Source organism: Lissotriton vulgaris, chromosome 9 (assembly GCF_964263255.1).
Source record: "Lissotriton vulgaris chromosome 9, aLisVul1.2, whole genome shotgun sequence".
Lineage (NCBI taxonomy): Eukaryota > Metazoa > Chordata > Amphibia > Caudata > Salamandridae > Lissotriton > Lissotriton vulgaris.
The window spans coordinates 929,387,045-929,408,694 of record NC_141697.1 but is presented as its reverse complement, the minus strand read 5'-3'; the positions used below and the strand labels follow the sequence as shown (position 1 = coordinate 929,408,694).

Sequence of the window (21,650 nt, the reverse complement as noted above, 5' to 3'; positions counted from 1 at the left end):
GAAAATGCTTAGAAAATTCCTTCCGTTGCTATCTCATGACCACAGGAAAGTTACCGTACAGGCCCTGATAGGTTCCCGTTCGGATTACGCAAACGTGCTCTACCTGGGCCTGCCGGAATATCTCCTATCTCGCCTGCAGGTAGTGCAGAATTCTGCTGCTAGAGCCATCTACGTCCTCCACCGGAGATCCAGTGCCACGGATCTATTAAAAAAATTGCATTGGCTCCCTATTAAAAACGGATTGCTTTTAAGGCGCTTACGCTTGCTTTTAAAGCACTCCATGACTCAGGTGCGAAATATATCAGGAAACGACTGACTTTTTACTTGCCATCTAGGGCGCTGAGGTCAGCCTCCCTGGCCTTGGCATCTGTTCCGCCAATCAGACGAGCCCGGATTGGAGGTCGCTCCTTTCGTCACCTGGCACCTCAACTTTGGAACTCCTTGCCAGTCCCTCTGAGAACAAACTTTAATCTGCTAGCTTTCAGGAAGGAGCTGAAGTCCTGGTTGTTTGTTCAATAGTTGTTGTGCTCTGTTCATTTGCTCCTGACTTCTGCATCGGGTTTCTTGAAGCGCCGGGACACTCCTCGGAGTATCTGTGCGCTATATAAAACCGATTTTAACATAACATAACATAACATCCAGATTAGCCATATATACCATATTGTTATCTACTTGTTGATGCACCTCAACTTGAATCTGGATTTCTTTTCCCAAACAAGTCGGTTCCTTTTGCCCCACTTGCGCCCTGCCACTATTAGGAGACACCAATTTCAATTGTGGATCGCCGTTATCGCCTGCTTCCTGAATGATTGGCGTCTCCCCTTGCTGGGCCACAATTATACTTTCCTTCTCATGTAACCGATCACTACTTAGATGCCAGATTTCCCAGTTAAACTGGGTTTTTTTTGTATTTATTTTTGTATTTAAACCCCTCAAAGAAGAGAAAGGTTTCAGTTCCTCTCTTTTACTCATGTTCTTGCTGAGGACCAATTTAGGAGGCCCGATGGCTGTGGTTGTATCAGGCTTTGTTGCTCCATAATATGCATGTCTTTTCGATATGTAAGCAATACATCCACCAGGTACTTCAAAAAGTCCGTCTTCCTTACCCTTTTTATTTGATAACAATTTGGAGTTCTAACAAGGCACGATACTACTATACCTGACCCCTCCATGCCAGGCTTCTCCATAAAAACCCCATTGGCAACATAGTCGACATCGTTGTCCTCATCGGCAGAAGCTGCCCTGGCTTACAGTTTCTGCTTCCGCCGCACTACCTCCTGCGCTCCGCTTGTTCTCCCTGAGCGCATTGCTTTATGCCTTTGGGCCTTTGGACCCTTTTAGTCTTACCCCTTTTTATAAACTTTTATAAACTTATTGTGCTGATGGATAATGTTTATAGTAAAGGGGTCCCTTCTCCCCAACTCACCTCTGGTGGTCGAGGGATGGCCACGCATATGCTTCAGGTTTGCAGCTCAGGGCTCCAGTTCCAGCTCTAGTTCGTGGCTTGGCTCCGGCCCTGCAGCTACAACCCTACAGGTTCCAGCATTAGAGAAACCCAGGACATGCATCTCACCCTGCCCCAACACCAACACCTATCCCTACCCCCGGAGGGAGCTAAACCGGTAGGGGGGGGGAGGTAGGCAACGGGGTTGGCCAAGACAGCGCAATGCCAAAGTTACTGGGTCCTGGCGGGCCCACACCGCACTTTGCGCTGCTCACTGTCGCCTTCCTCAGCAATATCAGTTGGTCGCAAGCTGCATGCCACAAGCCGCTTGTTATCAGGATACTTGTTATCGGGCCTGCTGGCCTCCTGCACGACGTCTCTGCTCTGCCCCCCACAATTTCTTTTGCCTTTTGATTTGCCACTGATGCTTTTGCTCCTACAGCACTAGGCTTGCGCTCCTGCAGGATGCGGTTGGGTGCGGCTGGATAGCGTTGGGCCTCCCGGTGACTCCCCAATGAGGAAGGGAGGGAGAGCCAAAAACGTCGGGAGACGAAAATCTGAAAGCTCTCCAACAGCGTCCGTACACTTGACTAGTGTTTTTCAAGACTTACCTTCCTGAAAAGCTTAGGGATTTAAACATCCTGGAGAAAACGCAGGGCTGATGTCGGAACCTATAACTGTCTTTCTTGGGGAATGTGACTTGATTCCTTGGGAGAGGGAAATTATCTAAATAATGAGGTATAGCAACTCGTATGAGGATGGGGAAAGTAAGATGGGGCATCTAACCAGAATTGGGGGAAAGCGTTTGGGGGAAGGCAGCGTCAAGCATGCAAACTTATGTTTCAAGGTGGTAATCTCAGCACTTCATGTTGTAAAATGTTAACAAAAGTCTATTGAAAGCAATTAACAAAAGTTCATATCTCTATTGCGCTATTTCATAAGACTGATAGTGAACCGTGTTGGCAAGCCTGAGGTGGTTTCCAAGAATGCAAGAAAGAAGACTCTATCTAGAGATGGGAAGGATCATCCAATCCTTCCCATCTCTGCCCACTTTTTCATTATAGGCTTCAAGTAAACAATTAAAATGGTGAGCTAAGTTAAGTTATCATCGGGCACGGACAAGGCGTAATGTGATTTGTGTGCTTATCCTATAGTGTGATCTAAAGGAAATCAGGTGAATCCTCAGCAGCATTTGTTCCATCCACTTCCAGCAGCAGGGAGATTCAGCTAAAATACAGCAGCTTTGCGACTTCAAGTTGAGTTCACTATTTGGGAGGATAAGCATGGTCAGATGTACCCTCCCAAAACTTCCCCTCATTCAATTGTCAATTTTTCTAGTGATTACATTCATTTAGTAGCAATTTGAAGCATAGACTATGACTGAATGATGTGTCTGAATGATATGGCGGCTCTTGACCCGCAAGGGCTATTTTGTCGACCTTTTTACTGACAATTTGAAATGTGGGTGATCCCTAAACAAATCCCCCCACGCACGGAACTGATTTTAAATATACCTTGAACCCAGACCATAAAAATGTCAAATCTGGCAACACAAGTCTTTTTAAAAATATTCCTTTTTTCCTAGCACAACAATAACTCCCCCATTACTGATCACTACTATTCTAACCAGGAGTACGCCTCTGGATGGAGGAAGCATAAGCACTAACCCAATGATGATGCGGTCACGTTTTTAAAGAGTAAGGCGGAGAACCAAGATATACCGCCACTTCCGGTCTCTGTACGTGAATGAGGGTTTTTATCGGTACACAGTACGAAAACTTTACAGAACACTGGTTAAGGCAGGACAAGTGATCCATTCCCCTATTGATTATTTTGTTGTTTACAGAGTGACAGACTGTTTAGAGTACGAGCTGAGCAGTCCAGCAGGATCCTATGTGTAGTATTTTCTTTTTCTATTCAGAAAAGTCTAAATCCAGTTTACCAACCTGACTTTCGGTTACATGTAATTACCTCCCGTCATTGCTGAAATCCGGACAAAACTCCTCCAACCTACTGCCACTTTTGAGAAGGCCGACTGCACCTACCATGCTGTAGCCCTCATTGTAATGATGCTGTCCCTGCCACAGAGGTCTTCTACTTGTAAGTTCTGATTTATTTGCAAGAGTCCATTAGTTACATGGAGAGAATTTAAGAAAATAAGTGGGACAAATCTAGACAAATATCTAGTACTGGGTTCCAGTTTATGCTGTAAAGCTTATCTACAGTTGGATCCTCTGAACTTAAAGGACTGATCAACTATACTTGTTTGTAAATCAAGTATGTGCAAATTTCACGTGAATTTAATTTTTGAGGCCACCTATGTACTAACAAATCATATTTCAAATTACCTATTCACTGAAGGTCGCAAAATGACGTGCACTGAACAATTCTTTGGCAAGTTGCATTTTTAAACCCCATATGAATGGCTGGTAACACAGGGATGGTGACCCGCTGGGGACAGCAGACCACCATTCCTGCATTTACTTTCCCAGATAGGAAATATTTTTTCTTGAAAGTAGCCTGTGACCATTTAGAAGACATATCATTTAAAAAAAAGGATTCCCTTTGGGAAACACATAATTCGAAACAGACAATGATATACAAGCCACTGCTTACTACTCCAGAAGGGGAAGCTATCCCAGAATCAGTTACTCCAACTTGAGAGGAGGTAACTTTCCAATGATTTGAGACTGCATTTGAGGTCACGAATCATGATACGCTTCTTTGCGAGTAGCAGAGGACGTTCCCCCAGTTTATAATTCAGAAGAGGGCAGAGAACACCTTTTACGATTCGAAGAGACTTTTCTGACTCGTAAAAGGGTGTTTGCAAACTGTGAATAGGTATTCTGCAGATGCAAAACTAAAGTCACAGGCTTTGATGCCGCAAAATTCTTTTGTGGGAGATAAATCTTAAATCTTAAATAGTGTTTTCAAAATGGTAGTAAGAATGGAATATAATCAAATAGCTCTGTTCGACAAGATCAAATTACCAAAGACGTAACAAGTGTCCCCTTGTTGATCATTTAGTTCACCATCCATTTAATCAGATATGGTCAATGTTTAATCTCATAAACTAAAAATTATTTTCAACTCTTGCTGAATCAATGTCTTAACTGTACAGAAATAGATTTACAAAAGTCTTGGAAAAACATGTGTGGACTGTTACTACTGCTAATATGTAGTGCAAAGACATTGTGATATGCGAAAATAGAAAATAATGCAAAAGTCCAAATTCATGTACTAAAATAGAAATACGTTTGGGATGGTAGACTTACCCTTTCCATTTTTTACCACAGTGAAGAAAACTTCTTCCCAAAAGCAGACACAGCTGTAAAGAATAAGAAAAAAATGAGCCAAACAAAACTCCAGTATTTACATTATACAATTTGAAGACATCAATGTATATTTAAATTGAAAAGGCTGACTTTTTTTTATCTGTCTTACGTTTTGGGCAAACTAAAAAAATCTTGGCATGCTATGATATCAAAAATGTTTTTGTAAGAGTAAAATAATATCAGTGCCAATGCACCCTTTAAGAAAGCCTCCAAACAAGAAATCTGACTGCTGATCACACCCCTCCTCAACCTAACTCATCTGGTTCCACAATGGATTTGGCTATTCAGATAAACCACAGGACAAACTGAGGAACACGCTGCTTACAACTAGCCTCAGCCTACCCAAGTACTCTCTGGCAGGTCAGGGCTGTCCCTCATTTCCTCTGCAATCCAATGCAAGCACAGTCCATACATTGACAAATAGAGGTATCAAAAAATGATCATGGTTTTTAGGGCTATTAATGTAGGGCTCACTAGAAACTGAATTTTCCAATGGTGCTTGAAAAATAGGTAGTATTATTAACCAACTCAGCTATGCTAATTTCAACAACTGTGATAGGATGAGTTTAAGTTTATTTGCACAGGTAATTAAAACCAATGCAGTACAGTTACAAGATATAAAAACAAAGGAAAAAGATAAAACGCAGTATAAAACAGATGTGTTATAAAACCAATCTGGCTTAAACAATACTGTACTATTCATCCCAGTTGTAAACATATTTAGCCTTTCATGTATCGCAGAAGCGTTTTTGACAGTAATCTAAATAGTGTATTAAAACAAGATAAAAAATCAGATTTTTTTTTTTTAGCTTTTTGTTTGGTTTCAAACCAGTTCAGGAATCAAGTCCGGGCAATTTTTTTTCCACTGCCTTTAGAAATTTTACAAGGCTACAGCTCAGCTGAGGGTCCTGAGATGAAAAACAGGTAAGAGCAGCACTCCTTTGTGTGCGAGTCCCGTGTCTGATGAAGTGGTGTTTCAAGAGGAGTTTCCGCTCTTCCAGCATTTTCTCACAGGAGCATAACAGATGGAGCATATCTTCTTGCGTTGCACCACATAGCCGGCATAGTGTGCCTACTTTCTCTTTTTGCCAATGCGGAAGATGCTGAATACAGGGTAAAAGTCCTAGCCTATACCTTAAAAAGCACATTTTGATCGTTTTGGCGTAGCCCAGCCCAAGATAGATCTGGGGAGCTTGTGCCGAATATGAGTTCAGGATCATCAAAGCATGAGATCTTTTTGAGAAGTCTGCTTTATCTTGGACCCACGACTGTTGTTTAATCGACTTCTTTGTCAGTTTTTTTAGCGTTTTGTGATTTGTGGAGGAGGTCCAGAGATGCTCCAGCCCGGTATATACAAGACTTTCTGCTAGGTATATTGCAGCCGGTGAGGTCGGAGACTGCTCTATCTCCCTCCACAGGTATTCGTTCAAGGTTCCTTCAGCAGATTTCCTCACTTTGTCCCACGAACAAATGTAGGCCCCCTGTCGTGCCAGGAGCTGTTACTGAAGTCCAAACTCCAGCTTAATCTGTGCTGGCGAGGTTCGCTTAGGGAGGCTAAAGATGATTCTGTATGCGGATACAATTGTGTTGTCAAGTGTTGTTGCGTCTCTGCCTCGCTGCACCTCGCTCCCATAAGTTAATGTGGGCAGCAGCTTGGCACGAGTGACTTGTAGCAAGGGTGTTAAAGATGGGCCAGAGAGCTTGTTGTTCAGTGTTTTTAAGGCGATTGCCAATGCGAGTCCTTTGCCTCTGATGCTAGACCTTTGCACGCTGAAACGACCGCCCTTGTCAATCTGCCCGCCTAGATATTTGTATGTCGACGTGCCTTTAATGTGCGAGTTGTTCCAGAAACACGAAAAAAGTTTCTTTTTTCTTTTGGCGATGGTCATAGTTTGGGTTGGTTGGGTGGTAGGATGATTGAATGCTGTATTATATCTTGTAGGGTTTTGAATCTGTGACTTGCGACTGGATGGCAAGTACTTATTACACTGCACCGAGCTACTGGCTGGATAGTTGATACATCAGTCGCCCAGGAGGGGTGAAGAGGGGGGAAGAGGGAGATACCTCTGCTCTCTTTGATACTGGTTACTTTAAATCCTACTACTTTCCAAAAGTTTGTGATATAACTGAATTTCCAATCTGTTTCGCTCTGCCTCTCGCCAATCTCACAAGTATGACATCTCAATATTTTGCAAATACTCACATGGGAATGCTGGCATAAACTAAATCTTCTTTGCCATTACATTTAATTATCAAATTTCGAGTGCAGAAATTGGAAAGGATTCCTAAATGTCACCAGCTGCTGCACAATCAGCAGATTTCTGACATATTGGTACAAAGAAGAAACATCTAAGCATTCTCATAGATATAAGCAACAAAGGGGCATATGTACAAGGGAATGGAGGAGAGTGGCGTTAAGCACAAAATGCTAACATGATGCGCTGCCATTCCGAAAATGCAGGGATGAGCAATATTTACAAAGATGCGGCACATCCCTGCGTTTTCAATAGCGCTAGCGCTGATGCTAAATTAAGCTGCCTAGCACCAATGCAGGCACCCTTGCACCATAGTGCAAGGTTGCCTGCGTTGAGAGAATGATTGTTTATGTGCAGGAAACTCTCCCTTCCTGCACATAAACAATCAAAAATGGCGAATTGAAACTTCTATATGTGCTGCATTGTACAGCACACATAGAAGTTGCAAATGGTCATTTTAGTAATGACTGTTTATGTGCAGGAAGGGACACAATGCAGCGCGCATAGAAACAGCAAAACGAGGAGAAATGCATTTTTGATCTGGGAAGTAACGTGGTAAAATGTAACATGACGTTCAACACATGCAATAAGAATATATATAACCCTTACCATCAGTTAGCTTGCCTGCTTGTTCAGCCGCTCCTCCTGGCAGGATTTTAGAGAGCATACTCTCACCTTCTGTGCCTGACTGTCCTGTTGTTGCCCCACCTGGTGTGGCACCTCCAGCAGCACTTCCAATGCCTACTGGTTTCTGACCAATTTTAATTCCTATAATAGGAACACACAAAATAATATATTAGAAGCATTGGCAATGCCAACAGGTCTGGTTTTAAAGGAATGTTGTATGTGAAGCAGTAGAAGTAAAAAACATATGTATTTGTGCCTAAGCAAATAACTGTAGAATAATATTGGTGTAGGTTAAAAGTTAACGAGACAGTTGCACTGTCAAGCCAGACCTAAAAATCCATGTAGCTTAATGACTGCCCTCCTCCCAACTGTGCTACTGTTAGAGAAATACAAACACTACAAATGATCAAGTTATCTAGGACACTTTTACAGTATTACAATGTCATGTGAGTGCCCCTGAAAATGAAAGCTCAGCCAGCTCATTAACCCCTTGCGTGCTGATGACGGCTCCCGTCCGTCATGCGTCACAGTGCTCCTGTGCTGATGACGGCCGGGAGCCGTCATGACCACGCCCGCAATCGGAATGTCCAGCACAGGAGCGGAATTCCAGCCGTGGGCAAGGGGTTAAATAAACAAAATGATCACAGCTGCTGTAGGGCAAACACTTTTTTTATGAAAGAGCAAGACTGATGGCCAGTTTAAACATGTGCTCCTGGCTCGCAACATGTGGGCGGAGCCAAAGCCCCCTCAAGTGGTACTCACAAAATTGTCTGGCGACACCCTAAACAGGACACCCTATATAATGTACACAAAAAGGATCAATAAGGAAACACTGAAGTAACAATAATAGGAAATTCATAGAGGCAGACACGTTCACCCAGAGAACACTACAGGTACACATGCAAAACAGAAGAAAGATAATCTATTTAGTGCAGTGGACTTTACAAGTAAATGAAAGGAACAATACTAAATTAAATTACACTATGGGTCATTCCACATCTTGCAGAGGCAAATGTACCTTGCCAAGATTCATTGCATTTTCTGATTGTCCACTACTGAGAAATATGCCACAGACAAAGATGGCATGCCCAGAAATGAATCTTAAATCAGACATTTCAATTATCAAATGCTTTTCACAATAAATATGGCAGGCCTACTGCTTTATTACAACCTGTACTGTATTGAGCATAAACTTTCCTTTAAAGCATGTAGACCAATACAAGCACTCTTTTTCCAGTGGAAGCACACAACTTCTGCATAATAAAATTCTGTAATAAGGGGCACCAAGATGTGAGCGGGCCAAAACTGCTCTCTCAGTAATAATTCTGTACGTTTTTTTCCATTTTCTGCACTGTTTGAGCAGTCAAACCAAACCTAAAATGTCTGTTCCAAGTTCTTTATCTCAACATTTGGAAGCTGCTACTGTTACCTTTATATGAGGGTATTAGAGAACTAGAAGAGCCATTATATATATATATATATATATATAACCATCTCTAACCAAAGATGGCTAGGCACTTCCTGACTTCAAATTCTATTTTTGGGACAATAGGAGGAAACAAATGAGCAGTTTATAGTTTCACAGTCTGAACAATGTTCATTTTCTATGTGTCATGTGTTGGGGTAAAGATGCCAATGGCTGTCATATTAGATTAGGTTATTAGATTAGATTAAATCAAATCCTAACAACTATAAATTTGAGGTCAATGATGGCAGCGAGAACCGTGTGTCTTTCTTGGCGTATAAAATGTTCATTATACAAAAAATACACGACATTCCCTTATGGGGTGCATCCTCTTTATCAGATATCTTTAGGAACCCAGTGGGTAAAGCTTTGTCTTTTTACAGCAGACCAGCATTTTTCTGAGGGATTATTATTTCCTTTACTCAGCTTCAAAGGACATTTAATATCCCACAGAGTGGATTTTGTAAATATTTACAGATACTTTGCCTTTATTCTCATAGCTGATATTCCAAATATTAATCTGGATAGAATTAGCATTTTAGAAGTAGTGGAATAAGAGGAAGACAGGATTTCTATTCAGTCTCTATCCCCTTTTTAAGATATCCATTGATGGAGGCTTAAGTATTGGTTTTGGAAAATGGGCTACTAAAGCAGGAGTCGACCTTTCGCTGGAAGAAATTATGAAGGGCTTTAGGTTAACTCATGATATATTTTAACCACCAGTTTTAAGCTACAGCAAGTAGTTCAGGAGGCACATCCTACATGGTACAACAGGGCTTGTAGGTCAGCCAAGAGCAATCTCCTTGTGCCCGCAAAAGAGGGACTTTACAGGATATAAAGTCAGCGCCAAGATGCTCCTTGGAGTGATAGCCGCGCTATAAAAATGTGCCTTTACATTACATTACAGCTAGATTACAAACTAGTCATGAACATGCAAAATCTAAATGGTACACAGCAATTTAGAACGATATTTGCAACGGGAGGCAGCCTTTACAACGCAACCGTTACAATGCATGCAGTTACATCGCAGGCCTTTGCAACGAAAAAGGTGTGCAGCAGTGGGTAGAAGGTGCTGGATTTAATTCCAACACCTTCCCTACTGTGTACACACTCCAGTCAGAATAGAAAATTAATCAATTCCAACTTCCAGGACTCCCCGACAGAAAGTCGGGGTAAATTTTGACGTTGCAACAGCATGCGATGTAATGCAATGGGTTGTAACGTCACATATCCATTTGCAACACGTTCAGGGGCCCAGGTAGTTTTCTGACACATAATAGCACATGGGGCCAAGACAAATAGGATGCATCCTGAAGCACACACTATTTCGCCAGACTGGGTGAACCATTCTAAATAAAAAAATAATAATAATAAAAAAAAAAATATATATATATATATATATATATATATATATATATATATATATATATATATATATATATATATATATATATATACATATATATATATATATATATATATATATATATATATATATATTTATATATATATATATATATCTTAAATCCCCTCTAACCCGTGCAAACCTTGAGCCCCCTATTTATTTCATGGTGCCCCCCACATCCTGCAAGACTCCTTTTAAATTAGATACTGTTAAAGATTGTTGGGCTTTCTCAATGACTAAAGTAACTGCGGCCATTAAATCTCAGAAGGCAGGAAAGGCACCTGGTTTAGATCCACTTCCGATGGACTTCTTCAGGTCCAAACCGGTAATTTGGGCGCCCTACCATACACATGTTTTTAATGCAATTTTAACAGGTAGCAAGATTAAAAACTCATGGAAAGGGGATTAGCTTATTCAAAGGCCCTAAGTCTGTTCCAGCTAACTACCGCCCAATCAGCCTTATTGATTCTTTCCAAAAAGTCTTTTGTAAGCTTTTATTAGAGCAGCTCCTTACCTGGGTCAAAGAAAATAAAATCTTAACACAGTTCCAGGCTGGATTACGTCCCAAACTTAGTACAGGGTTTTAGGTTTCGATTAATAAGGTGTAAAGAAGTACACATAAAAAGGGGTAGCCTCTATGTCCCTTTTGTCGAAATCAAGAGGTATTTGAAATGGTCCCTAGGGATAAGCTATGGCGTACGCTAGGAGACCTAACGGCTTCCGTGCCCTCTCCTCAACTTCTTTGCCAGGTTTCACCATGACAGTTGTCTACAAACGGCGAAAACACAGAATCCCTTAAAGTTGCAAAAGGTGTCAGGCAAGGATGCATCCTTGTTCCCACGTTGTTCTTGCTGTTTATAAATCGCTGTATCGATTACCTCTTGGGATGTGATAACAACCTACCAGTTCTAAGGGGAACCGAAATTCCCGCCCTATAATTTGCGAAAAATACTTTACTAGTATCAAAAACCCCCAAGGTACTAGAGACCCTTTTGAGTAAGTTTAATATTTTCTGCTTAGATCATGGACTGGTAATCAACGCGAGTAAGACACAATCTATGGCCATCCACCCCCACTTAGGCTTCAGGGGATCAATAATGTTGAAAGGGGAAGAGTTGGAAAAAGTGCTAGATTTTTATTACCTTGGCATTCGCCCTTTCTACTGCAAATTCCTGGGGTTCCCAGGTACCAAAAGCACTCTTATATTAAAGCACGGGCGGCAGATTTTTTTTAACTCACAAACAAGACCTTGTTTAATCCAATCATCCCCCTTCTTGAGGTTTGGAGGGTCAAAGCTGTAGGTGCAGCAGCATATAGAGCAGAACTTTGGGGATACGGTAATCTAAAATCACTTTAGGTGGCAGAGAATACATTTTTAAGAGTAGCCCTTTAACTGCCTCAAAGTACGTCATTGATTTTTAAACATGACCTAGGTTTCCGGTTTATTGTGCACCTGAAACATAATGTGTTCTGGTCACGGATTTGGTCTACATCTGAACTGGCAGAATATAGGGTGGGATTAAGAGATGTCCTAGACAAATCACGAAGAGGTGTTCTGCTACCCTGGTTGGAGAACATAAAACAATCCTTATACTCTTTGAATCTACACAGGATTCCCCAGAAACTATTCCGTAGCTACAAATAAAAGACTGAAGGCTATCTATTGGGAGCTTGAGGAGGTTAAACTCTCCAAACAGGTAGGCTTGGGCCAACTGACCGATTTCTTTATAGGATTCAAGCCTACCTCTAAATTTGAAAACAATATGAATGATATTGATCCTCCGATCACAAAAGCTCTTTATATAAGGTTTAGGTTAGGTACATTACCGATTTCTACGTTTACCGCTAAATAGAATAGTCAACAAGGTGGCTATAAAATAAGTCTTGCTTGCAGAAGTGTTGAAGAATCCGACGACAATCCCCTCTTTTTTTGCCTAACAAATCATAAGCAACGTAGGCGCTGGATTGTTCCTGTATGTTGCGTTTTAGGTGTCGCCCAATACAGGGTTGTGATAAGACTATGTAGAGCAGACATGTCTCCGGTGGGAAACATCCATTACAACGGTGATATTATGATGCAGTTGATACAATGCAACTACCATTATATCGCAATGCCATTGCAATACATATGCTTTTACCTTGCATGCCTTTACAACGAATTTCATTGTAAAGGCATGAATGGTAAAGGCATGTGTGTTTTACATGTAAGTATAAAGTAAATGTAGGGTTTAGGGATGCCTAGGTTAATTTTAGCGTTCAGGGTGTATTTTCGTTTTGGAGTGCCATGGTTAATTTTAAGTTTTAGGGTGGAAGCCTGTCCCACTTGAACACTTGTTCTCGAATCTGAGTCCAAACATTAGTGCTTGGTAAAAAGTGTGAACTGATCTCCACCTAGCTGCTTTTCATATTTCAGTAATGAGAATAATCCTCATTAGAGCAGCTCTAACTGCTTTCCCTCTACTGGAATGAGATGTTGGTTTATTGAACAGAACTTTATGTGCTTTCTTTCAGCATAACAAGATGCAGGACACTATCCACTTGGATATAGACTGTTTCGACGAGGCTAAACCTGTTCAAACATGGCCATAGTTCACAAACAAGTGATTAGACTTGGTATGTCTTTTGCTTTGTCTAGATAACATATTAAGACTTGCCTAACATCTAAAGTGTGGAGAGCTTTCTACTGCAGTGACAGAGTGCTGAAAGAAAGTAGGCAAAGAAATGGACTGATTAATATGAAACCCGAAACAATGTTGGATTAGGATTCCAGATGAGTTCTCATAACCAATTTACTGCTATGGAACATTGTGTACGGTTCATGCAAACACAAAGCTTAAATCTCACTAACTCTATGTGCTGATGTGATAGCCACCAGGAAACCAGCCTTCCAAAAAGGTTTTGTAATGAGGCTTTATGGAAGGGTTTAAAAGGAGACTGCATGAGAAGTGAGAGTACTATGTACAATTCTTAAGGAGATGAGCAATGGCTTATTGGAGGGAAAATTTTCGTTAAACCCTTTTGAAAGTCTTTAATAACAGGGACTTTGAAAAGAAAAAGGTTTGTGAAGGACTTTAATAGAAGAGGATTGTAAGGAGGACTTTGCCAGATAAAGCAAGTATGGAAATGTAGCTTCTTCTTGCCATGTCGTTGGATCAAAGTTCTAGTCAGAACACCAGATACAGAATCTCTTCCATTTAACGGAATACGTTGAACGCATTGATGGACAATTAGCCTCCTTGAGAATGTTCATGCATTCTTGTGGTAGATTTAAATGTCCATTTAGTACAAGCTCAGGATGCAAGCAGCCAAACTCAACAAGCATTTGCAATGCAATCGGTCTCGCCTTTAGGACCTTTATTAGAATTCAGTGATGCAGCATTTTATCGCACATTAGTGCAAGGTAGATCTTCGTGGCTATAAATGTATCACTGTGTAAGCGCTTGTCAAATAATCAGATGCAGTCACCCAATGGAGCTTTGTGCGTAGAAGATCTGTGTAAGGGGAAGAGTAGAACATATCAGTAGAAGGTGACAGAGGACAAACTAGAAAGGGAGGGAGTGGTGAGTGGGCCTTGTGTACCACAGATGGGGATTTTTAGGACATGGAAATTAGGTATCCACACCGCAGTACCTCTTATAAACACCACAACACAAACGGTAATCTGTGATTCAGCATCAACCTAACCTATCACAATGGCCAATGTACAGGGTCAGATCTACAAGAGGCCTCTGATACTCTAACAACAGAATATTCAGAAGTATTACAATATCACCAATGTGGGAGTATGAAATCTGACATTTGCATTTTCTCCACAAAAGCTACAGGTTTAGTATCTATCTGTCTGTCTGTCTGTCTACAACGAGCAGAAGTCAAATAATTAAAGGCTACTAAAAAGCAGAAAAAAGCACACTTTCTTGGTAACCATCAATTCCGTGTAATCAAACATAAGTATTTGAACAGAAAACATTCATAAGTAATACACTATGCTCTAATCAGCACACAGCACCGAATCACGTTTCTAAAATGTTTTTAATGTGGCAAATCTGCGTAGATAAGATAGGACAATTATTAAAATATATTCTAACTAGTATACTAAAGAGAAGGTCAAGTGCTAACATGTGACTTGTTCAACTAAGAAGAAAATGAAGTAACTTTAGTCACGATGTAGCCGTCTGGGCCCAATAACATTCATCTCTGTGTATTTTCCGCTGGCCAAGGTCTGCCTGGGCCATGGCCATGGCCGTGCTGCAGCTACGAGGTTTACCTGCGTATCTGTCACATTGCAGCGAGTAAACGTTCTATATTGGAAAACCTGCATGAAAGTCTATAACTATGCGGAACAGAATGCACGTTTTACTTAATCAGCCATAAAACGTAATGCTCTGAGATACGGGCCGCCGCCACCCCCGCCTCACCTTTAACTCAGCAGTCCAGCAGACTCCAGTCCCTCCGTATCCATATCCGAGCAGGGGGGCGACGCTGGGGAAAGGCGATCGGATAAAAAGATTTTGTTTACTCTGGGTCCGATGCACGGAAGACTAGGGCCCGCTTTTAGATTTCAGCCACTGCCATCGACTCTTCCTCTGCAGTATGAGGGTGGGGGTGCGCCATCTACAGGAAAAACCAGAACCAGGGGAGGCTCGTAGAGGCCTGCCAGGCTGCATCAGAAGTGGAAAAGGGAAAACAAGTCGGCCTGGAGCGCGCCTTGGAAGAGACGCCGGAGGGCAGGAGCGTGACGCCGTGAGCGTGCACCTTGGGTGTTCCCTGCGGCTCGCGCGTTCACAGACCAGTGTCTGCTCGTGCACCGGTCTGTACCACTTGGGGAGGCAACACAGCGACAATAAGGCTCGCTAGCGGCAGCGCTTCGCGCTGCAACGCCAGGCGAGCCCTAAAAAGGAGAGATTAGGATTAACCATCTTATCTCTAAACTTCATAAGAAGGTCCGGACTGTAAAGCAACTTCATGTGTGGATGCTACGACATGTGGAGAAGGTCTGTGAACCACCACTGTCGGGGCTACTCTGGAGCTACCACAATCATTCAGCCTGCGAGTAAAACAGCTTGATGATTACTGATGAAATTAGGGGAATCGTAGGAAAGCGTAGAGAAATTTGCTGGACCAGTCAATCTATATGTCATTCCCCAATGTCCCTGGTTGGTAATACCTCAAGGTGAAGTTTGGCCTTTTTGTGTTTTCTATGGTTGCGAATAAATCTATGTGAGGAAAACTCCACATGCAGAAGATGTTTTGAACAACTTTGTCATGTAGAACCTACTTGTGATTTTTTTGAAGAATTGTGCTTAGGGAGTCTACATGAAGATTCTGTACTTACAGAAGAGGGGTTGCAGTGATCATCGGGTCTCCGGCTAGCAACCAGTTCCATATTGTTTGGGCTTCCCGTGACAAGGCACTGGACCTTGTTCCCCCCTGCTTGTTCAGATAGTATATTGTTGTTGTGCTGTCTATCTGAACAAGAAGGGATTTCATCTTGAAGGATGGTAGGAAAGACTTCAATGCTAAATGTACAGCTTGTAGTTCCAGGAGGTTGATATGCTAAGTCATTTACCTCATGAACCATGTTCCCTCATTTTGTAAGTGATCTATGTGTGCTTCCCAACCTAACAGAAAGACATCTGTCACTATTGTCTGAGAGGGGACATCCTGATCAAAAGGCATCCCTTAAGGAGATTTTTCAACTTACACCACTGTTTGAGAGGTTGCCACACTTTGAGGGAAAGTGTGATATTGTCCTCCTAGTTGCCTCATTATAGACTCTATTGGTTGTCCAGATATTCTTGTAGAGGTCTCAAGTGGAGATGGGCATTTAGCGTCAGAAATATGCAAGACACCATCGAGCCTAGGAGAGATTACACTTTTTTCACAATTGGATGATGGCTTTCATGAGAAATTGACATTTCAGACGTATGGATAACAGTCTCTCCTATGAAGGATGCACTTTTGCCTTTAAGGTGACAATAGTTTCTCCTAGATAATGTAGAGATTGGACTGGTGAGGAAGTTGATTACCGGTGATTGGCATGAAGACCTAATTGACTGAGAGTAGAGACGGTTATTCGATTATGAAGCTGTGCTTGTTGTTGCGTTGACGCCTTGATAAGCCAGTCATCTATGCACGGATAGATGGATATTCTGATTTTCCTGAGATGTGCGGCGAAAAAGTACTCTGCCATGTACTTCGCCTCTGCCTCTGCCATGTACTTCGAAAAAGTTGTGGGGGATGATTTGAGGCCAAATGGAAGAACTTTGTACTGATAGTAATTGTGACCTACTACAAATCTAAGGAATTTGCGAAGTTTTCTGGTTATTGGAATGTGAACGTACGTATCCTGAAGATCTATGGAACAGCACCAGTCTCCTAGATGCATTTGAGGATACATTTGATGTAATGCTAGCATTCTGAACTTTTCGCGACCTCTGCCATGTACTTCGAAAAAGTTGTGGGGGATGATTTGAGGCCAAAAGGAAGAACTTTGTATTTATAGTGATTGTGACCTACTACAAATCTAAGGAATTTGCGAATTTTTCTGGCTATTGGAATGTGAACGTACGTATCCTGAAGATCTATGGAACAGCACCAGTCTCCTAGATGGATTTGAGGATACATTTTATGTAATGCTAGCATTCTGAACTTTTCGCTACGTATCCATTTGTATGCGACTTTCAGATCTAGAATGGGTCTAAATTTTTTGGGGGGATCTTTCTTGTTCACTAAAAAATAACGGGAATAAATCCTCATTCCCCATTGGTTGGGCGGAACGAGCGCCACCTCATGATTCTGTAGAAGGGTGCTCACTTCTGATTTCCGCATTTGCAGGTGTTGATTTTATGATTTTGGTGGGGGGCTGGTGAATCTGAGACAATACACATTCTGTAGAAAATTCAGAACCCACGGATCTTTTGTGATGGATTTCCATTCTGTTAGATATTGTAAAATACTTACCACTACCTGATTGGTAACAGAAGAAGGGCAAGCAGAGACTCATTGTTTAAACCCCGGAGAAGGCTTTCCTATTTGGGCAGGTTGGTGGCTAGCTTTTCCCTCAGGTTGGCACCTTTGGTGCTGCTGGAAAGTTCTTTGCTGCTGGTGCTGTCCTTGCAACCATTGAGGGGTTTGAACTCTCTGTAGATAGAAACACCCTTTGTAAGGTTTAATAGGATGTTTTCATTGTTTCTTGCATTTCTCCAGACCAACTGTCTTCAAGGTCTCCATCTTTGACTTAATTCTTTCATCATCCATATGACTCCCAAACAGAGTGCTGAGTGAGAAAGGAAGATTAAGTATCCTCTGTTGAGATTTTTGCTTGACACTGTAAGACAGAGCAAAGTAGGTTGTCTAAGGGCCACTAATCACCTGGTTCGAGACCAACATGACTCATTCTAATCTTTGAGAGGTTCTCTCTGCGGTCTCTTGGGAGGTCTTCAACAAACTGCTGCAATGAGTCTCATAAGGCTGTGTCATACCTGCCTAGCAGGGCAGATGCACTTGCTGCTCATGTTTCTGGCAGATGTGCTACACACCTTATGCCCCACTCAATATAGTTTCTAATTCTCCTTGTCTGGTGGAACTGTGGACAAAGGAGTAGTAAAATGTACTTTCTTTGCAGCCAAAATAACAACGGAATCAGGAGGAAGGTGTAATCGCAGGATAACAGGCCCTACTCCAGAGGCTTTTTTTTCTCAACCCTAGACAGAGCTGCTTTGGCTACAGCAGGTTTGGGGGCTGGTTCTAACAAACCCAGAACTAGGGGTAGGAGGGGTCTTGATGTCCCGCATTGGCGAAGAGTTAAATCACCAATGTTGTTGTTGATGGAGCAGGTAATGGAATGTTCAGTTTAGTAGCCCCTTATACAAGAACCTCATGGAAGTATTGATGTCATCAACTGGAGAGACCCTTGGCTGGGAAGAATGCATCAGTGACTGTAACTATTTTCCAATACTAGATGAAGAGGTGACATAAAATGATCTGTGTCTTGATCATGACCTAGACATGGAACTAGGAGGATGATAATGAGTGCTTCAAGAAAAGCGTCTTGATGAGGAGCGCCAAGAATGATGAAGATGTTTCGAAAGCAAAATCTGGACTGAAGAGACCTTGACCTATGAGAGAAAGCCAGAGGCCTCGCCGGATGAGGAACCTCCAAAGGTGTCTCTGTCTGAGGAAGAGGGGGGAGGCAAAATACGTGGAATAGGCACTAAAGGAGCTTGCAAAGGTGGAGAAGAGGCAAGCAGAAGGATGGGCAATAATGGTGAGTAAGCCCTGGAATATTATGAGTCAAAGGTGGATGGTATTCTTCTTGGTCTTGACTTTCTGACTCTTTCCACAGGTCTGCAATGCCTCAACGTCAACAGACTTCTTGACGTTGATTTTCCTCTATGTCTTAAGGTCAAAAGACTTTATGACGTTGAACGTCTCCTCGGTCTGGACATTGTGACCTGGAAGCACGTTGTTTTTGAAGATGTTCTCTCTTTTTGGACCCTGCTCTCCTGGAGTCCTGGGAGGAATGTGGAAGAGCCCGGGTAGAGAACAGACCATCTCTGGTGACTTTCCACCTTCAGACTAGGCCTGCAGCTGTCTGCGCCGCTCTTCTGTATCATGAAGGCAAATCTTTCCCCTGTCGCTCAGGGTACGCCTGGAAAAAGTCCTGCAGTGTTGACATCTGTTAGGGATGTGGCCGCCTGGAAGGCAGCTGATACATACATCATAAGGATCTGATTTGGCCATTTGTCAAATATAGATGCCATTTTCAATGACTTGAAAAATAATTGTAGACAATGACAGAAAAACACTGGAAGTGTTCAAATCTGTTGGATACAGGTGTTGAAAAAAATGTCTGAGAGACATTTTTGAAGAAAACAGCCAAAAAAGGATGAGCTCAGAGCTCCAAAATCCTGTCACCAGGAGCCGAAAAAATGAACTGAGGCACCAGCCACCGACTGGGCATGATTGGATACTGGTGGGCTGACTCTCTTTTCATATCTGCAGAGTTGCTGCAGAGTTGCTGCTAGTAAGTCTACATTGTCCTCTTCCTTCTTCATGATTTTCCTTTAACCAAGGTTTGTGAGTGAGATTTAAAAGAACAAATAAAGCAATTCCATCTAATTTTCCCTGGTTTTAAATTACACATTAACCCATCTTTAAATGCAAATTAAAGAAATAGACTAATATACCCTAATTCATACGCTGCAAAACATTTAATAACTTATTTGGGCCTTACTGAAAAAAGGTGAACATCTACACTTACGAAAATATATTATGAAGAAGCTTTGGGATTCCCGCACATGGGAGGGATATTCAGTGATTATCAATGGAGAGCCCCTGAAAGAACATTTATTAGCTTCTATCTGAACACCTGATTCTTTCAGATCATAGGTTTTGATCAACACAGAAAACAACAGTAATTTTGCCTGTGCAGTACACTTAATTTGCCTTAATGTTTAACTGTCTCCAGACACATGGTAATTATTCCATATTATAATCAGCATGACAGTAAGCATTTGGCAAAAGTGGTGTGAGATTCATGCAATGTAGCTCTCTATGAGACAAATATAATTGAGTTATACTTGTTTTGTGGACACTCAGTCACTCTTCCCAAGCACCTCTCTATGCTGATGCAGATTATTTATGTGCCCTAAAGTTTTGGAGGTTCTGAAAGTACAACACAAATGCAAGTGTCTGGTGGCATCAGAATAAACGAGTTTAATGTTTTGCTCCCTTCACATTTTGCAAAGGATCTACTAACCTGCTGCTGGTCCTTGTGGCTGTGGCTGCGTTACTCTTCCTATCTGTGGCGCTTTCACTGTTGCTTTTGAGGGATCGATCTGCTCAGTTTTCTGTAATATTAAGTCACAAATGAAGACAGAATTTGGGACAAAACTTTACATGTGTTTGATTATTTAGAGATGCTAGCCAGAGATAATTTTCTTTACTATTTTTTTTGGGAATGTGTTTATTGGCATTTTCTTAGTTACATTACAGAAACAAGTCAGATATTCCAAGCATCTCATTTCTTCCTTCATTACAACCAGAGCGGAGTTCGGCAATATTGTCACATAAATAATTATTAATACAAAAATAATTCCTATCAACAGCACCCCTTTTTCCTCCCTCTCCCCCACAGATCCCCCCTCACTTTCAATTTACTGCGAGTCCCTCAGCGTAATATAATAATGTGTCAACTATGGCTTCCATATTTTCCAGAATTTCTTCGGGCACCCCCTTGCTTTGTAGGTCTTTTCTCCTCTAGCATATACATATCTATTCCCCTTCGCCATTTTTCTAGTGTTGGATTAGACGTGACACCAAGTCTCTTTTGGCTACTACCAAGCCCAGCTGGAGCAACGTCAGTTTCACTCTGGGGAGGTCAATCTCTGTAGGTATGCCCAGCAAAATAAACATGGGATTTGGGGGTATTGATTCCTGCAAAATGAGTTCCAGCTCCCTCAGCAGCGTTTCCCAATATATCTGTACCTGTGTACCCCCCAGATCGTGTGAAAAAAGGTCCCTTCCGTGGTCTTACATTTCAGACAGCTGGGTGACTCTGCTCTACCTATCCTGTGTAGTCTGGCTCTGTCACAATATATTCTGTGTAAATACTTAAATTGGATCCGTCGAAGTGGTGATCTAATAGCTACTTCCCTGGGATGCATCAGAGCCATTTCCCAATCTAAGTCGTCTATGTCCCCCAGATCCGCCTCCCATCTTGACCTGAGCTTTCGTAAAGGGTCCGGTGTGTTGTTCATAATTGTCCTATATGTCCAGGACACTGCCTTTTCCCCAATTTCGTCCATCAGTTACCCTCCTTCTAACGGGGCATACTCAGGGAGATCCACCATGTCCATATGTTGTGCCCGCCAAGCATGTTTCAACTGCAGGTATTCAAATTCTGCGTTTTGTTCATAACATGCTCATTCTGGAGATGCGAAAACGTCACCAGTTCCTTATGATATACTTTGTCTTTAAGTTGAGAAATGCTCACCAAATTCCACTTCCGAAAGCCTCTCAGCTTGGCAAATTCCTTGAGCCGTGTTCCCACCCAGAGCAGGGTTTCCTTGGTCACCCGGCCATACCATTTCGTGCGTCTCACTGCTTTCTTCCACGC

The 21,650-nt window shown here is 42.0% G+C and overlaps 1 protein-coding gene across 1 annotated transcript in view; it reads right to left on the bottom strand.

The window, feature by feature from the left end:
- The window catches only part of BSN (bassoon presynaptic cytomatrix protein), a 767,226-nt gene that overhangs the window by 20,684 nt on the left and 724,892 nt on the right, over positions 1-21,650 (bottom strand). Inside the window, exons 8-10 of the mRNA XM_086939535.1 lie at positions 20,292-20,382; positions 7,644-7,802; positions 4,720-4,772 (exon numbers count right to left, since the gene is read on the bottom strand). Of these exons, the coding sequence (XP_086795661.1) occupies positions 4,732-4,772; positions 7,644-7,802; positions 20,292-20,382 (291 nt within the window). The 3' untranslated portion in view covers positions 4,720-4,731. The remainder of the gene's footprint in view (positions 1-4,719; positions 4,773-7,643; positions 7,803-20,291; positions 20,383-21,650) is intronic.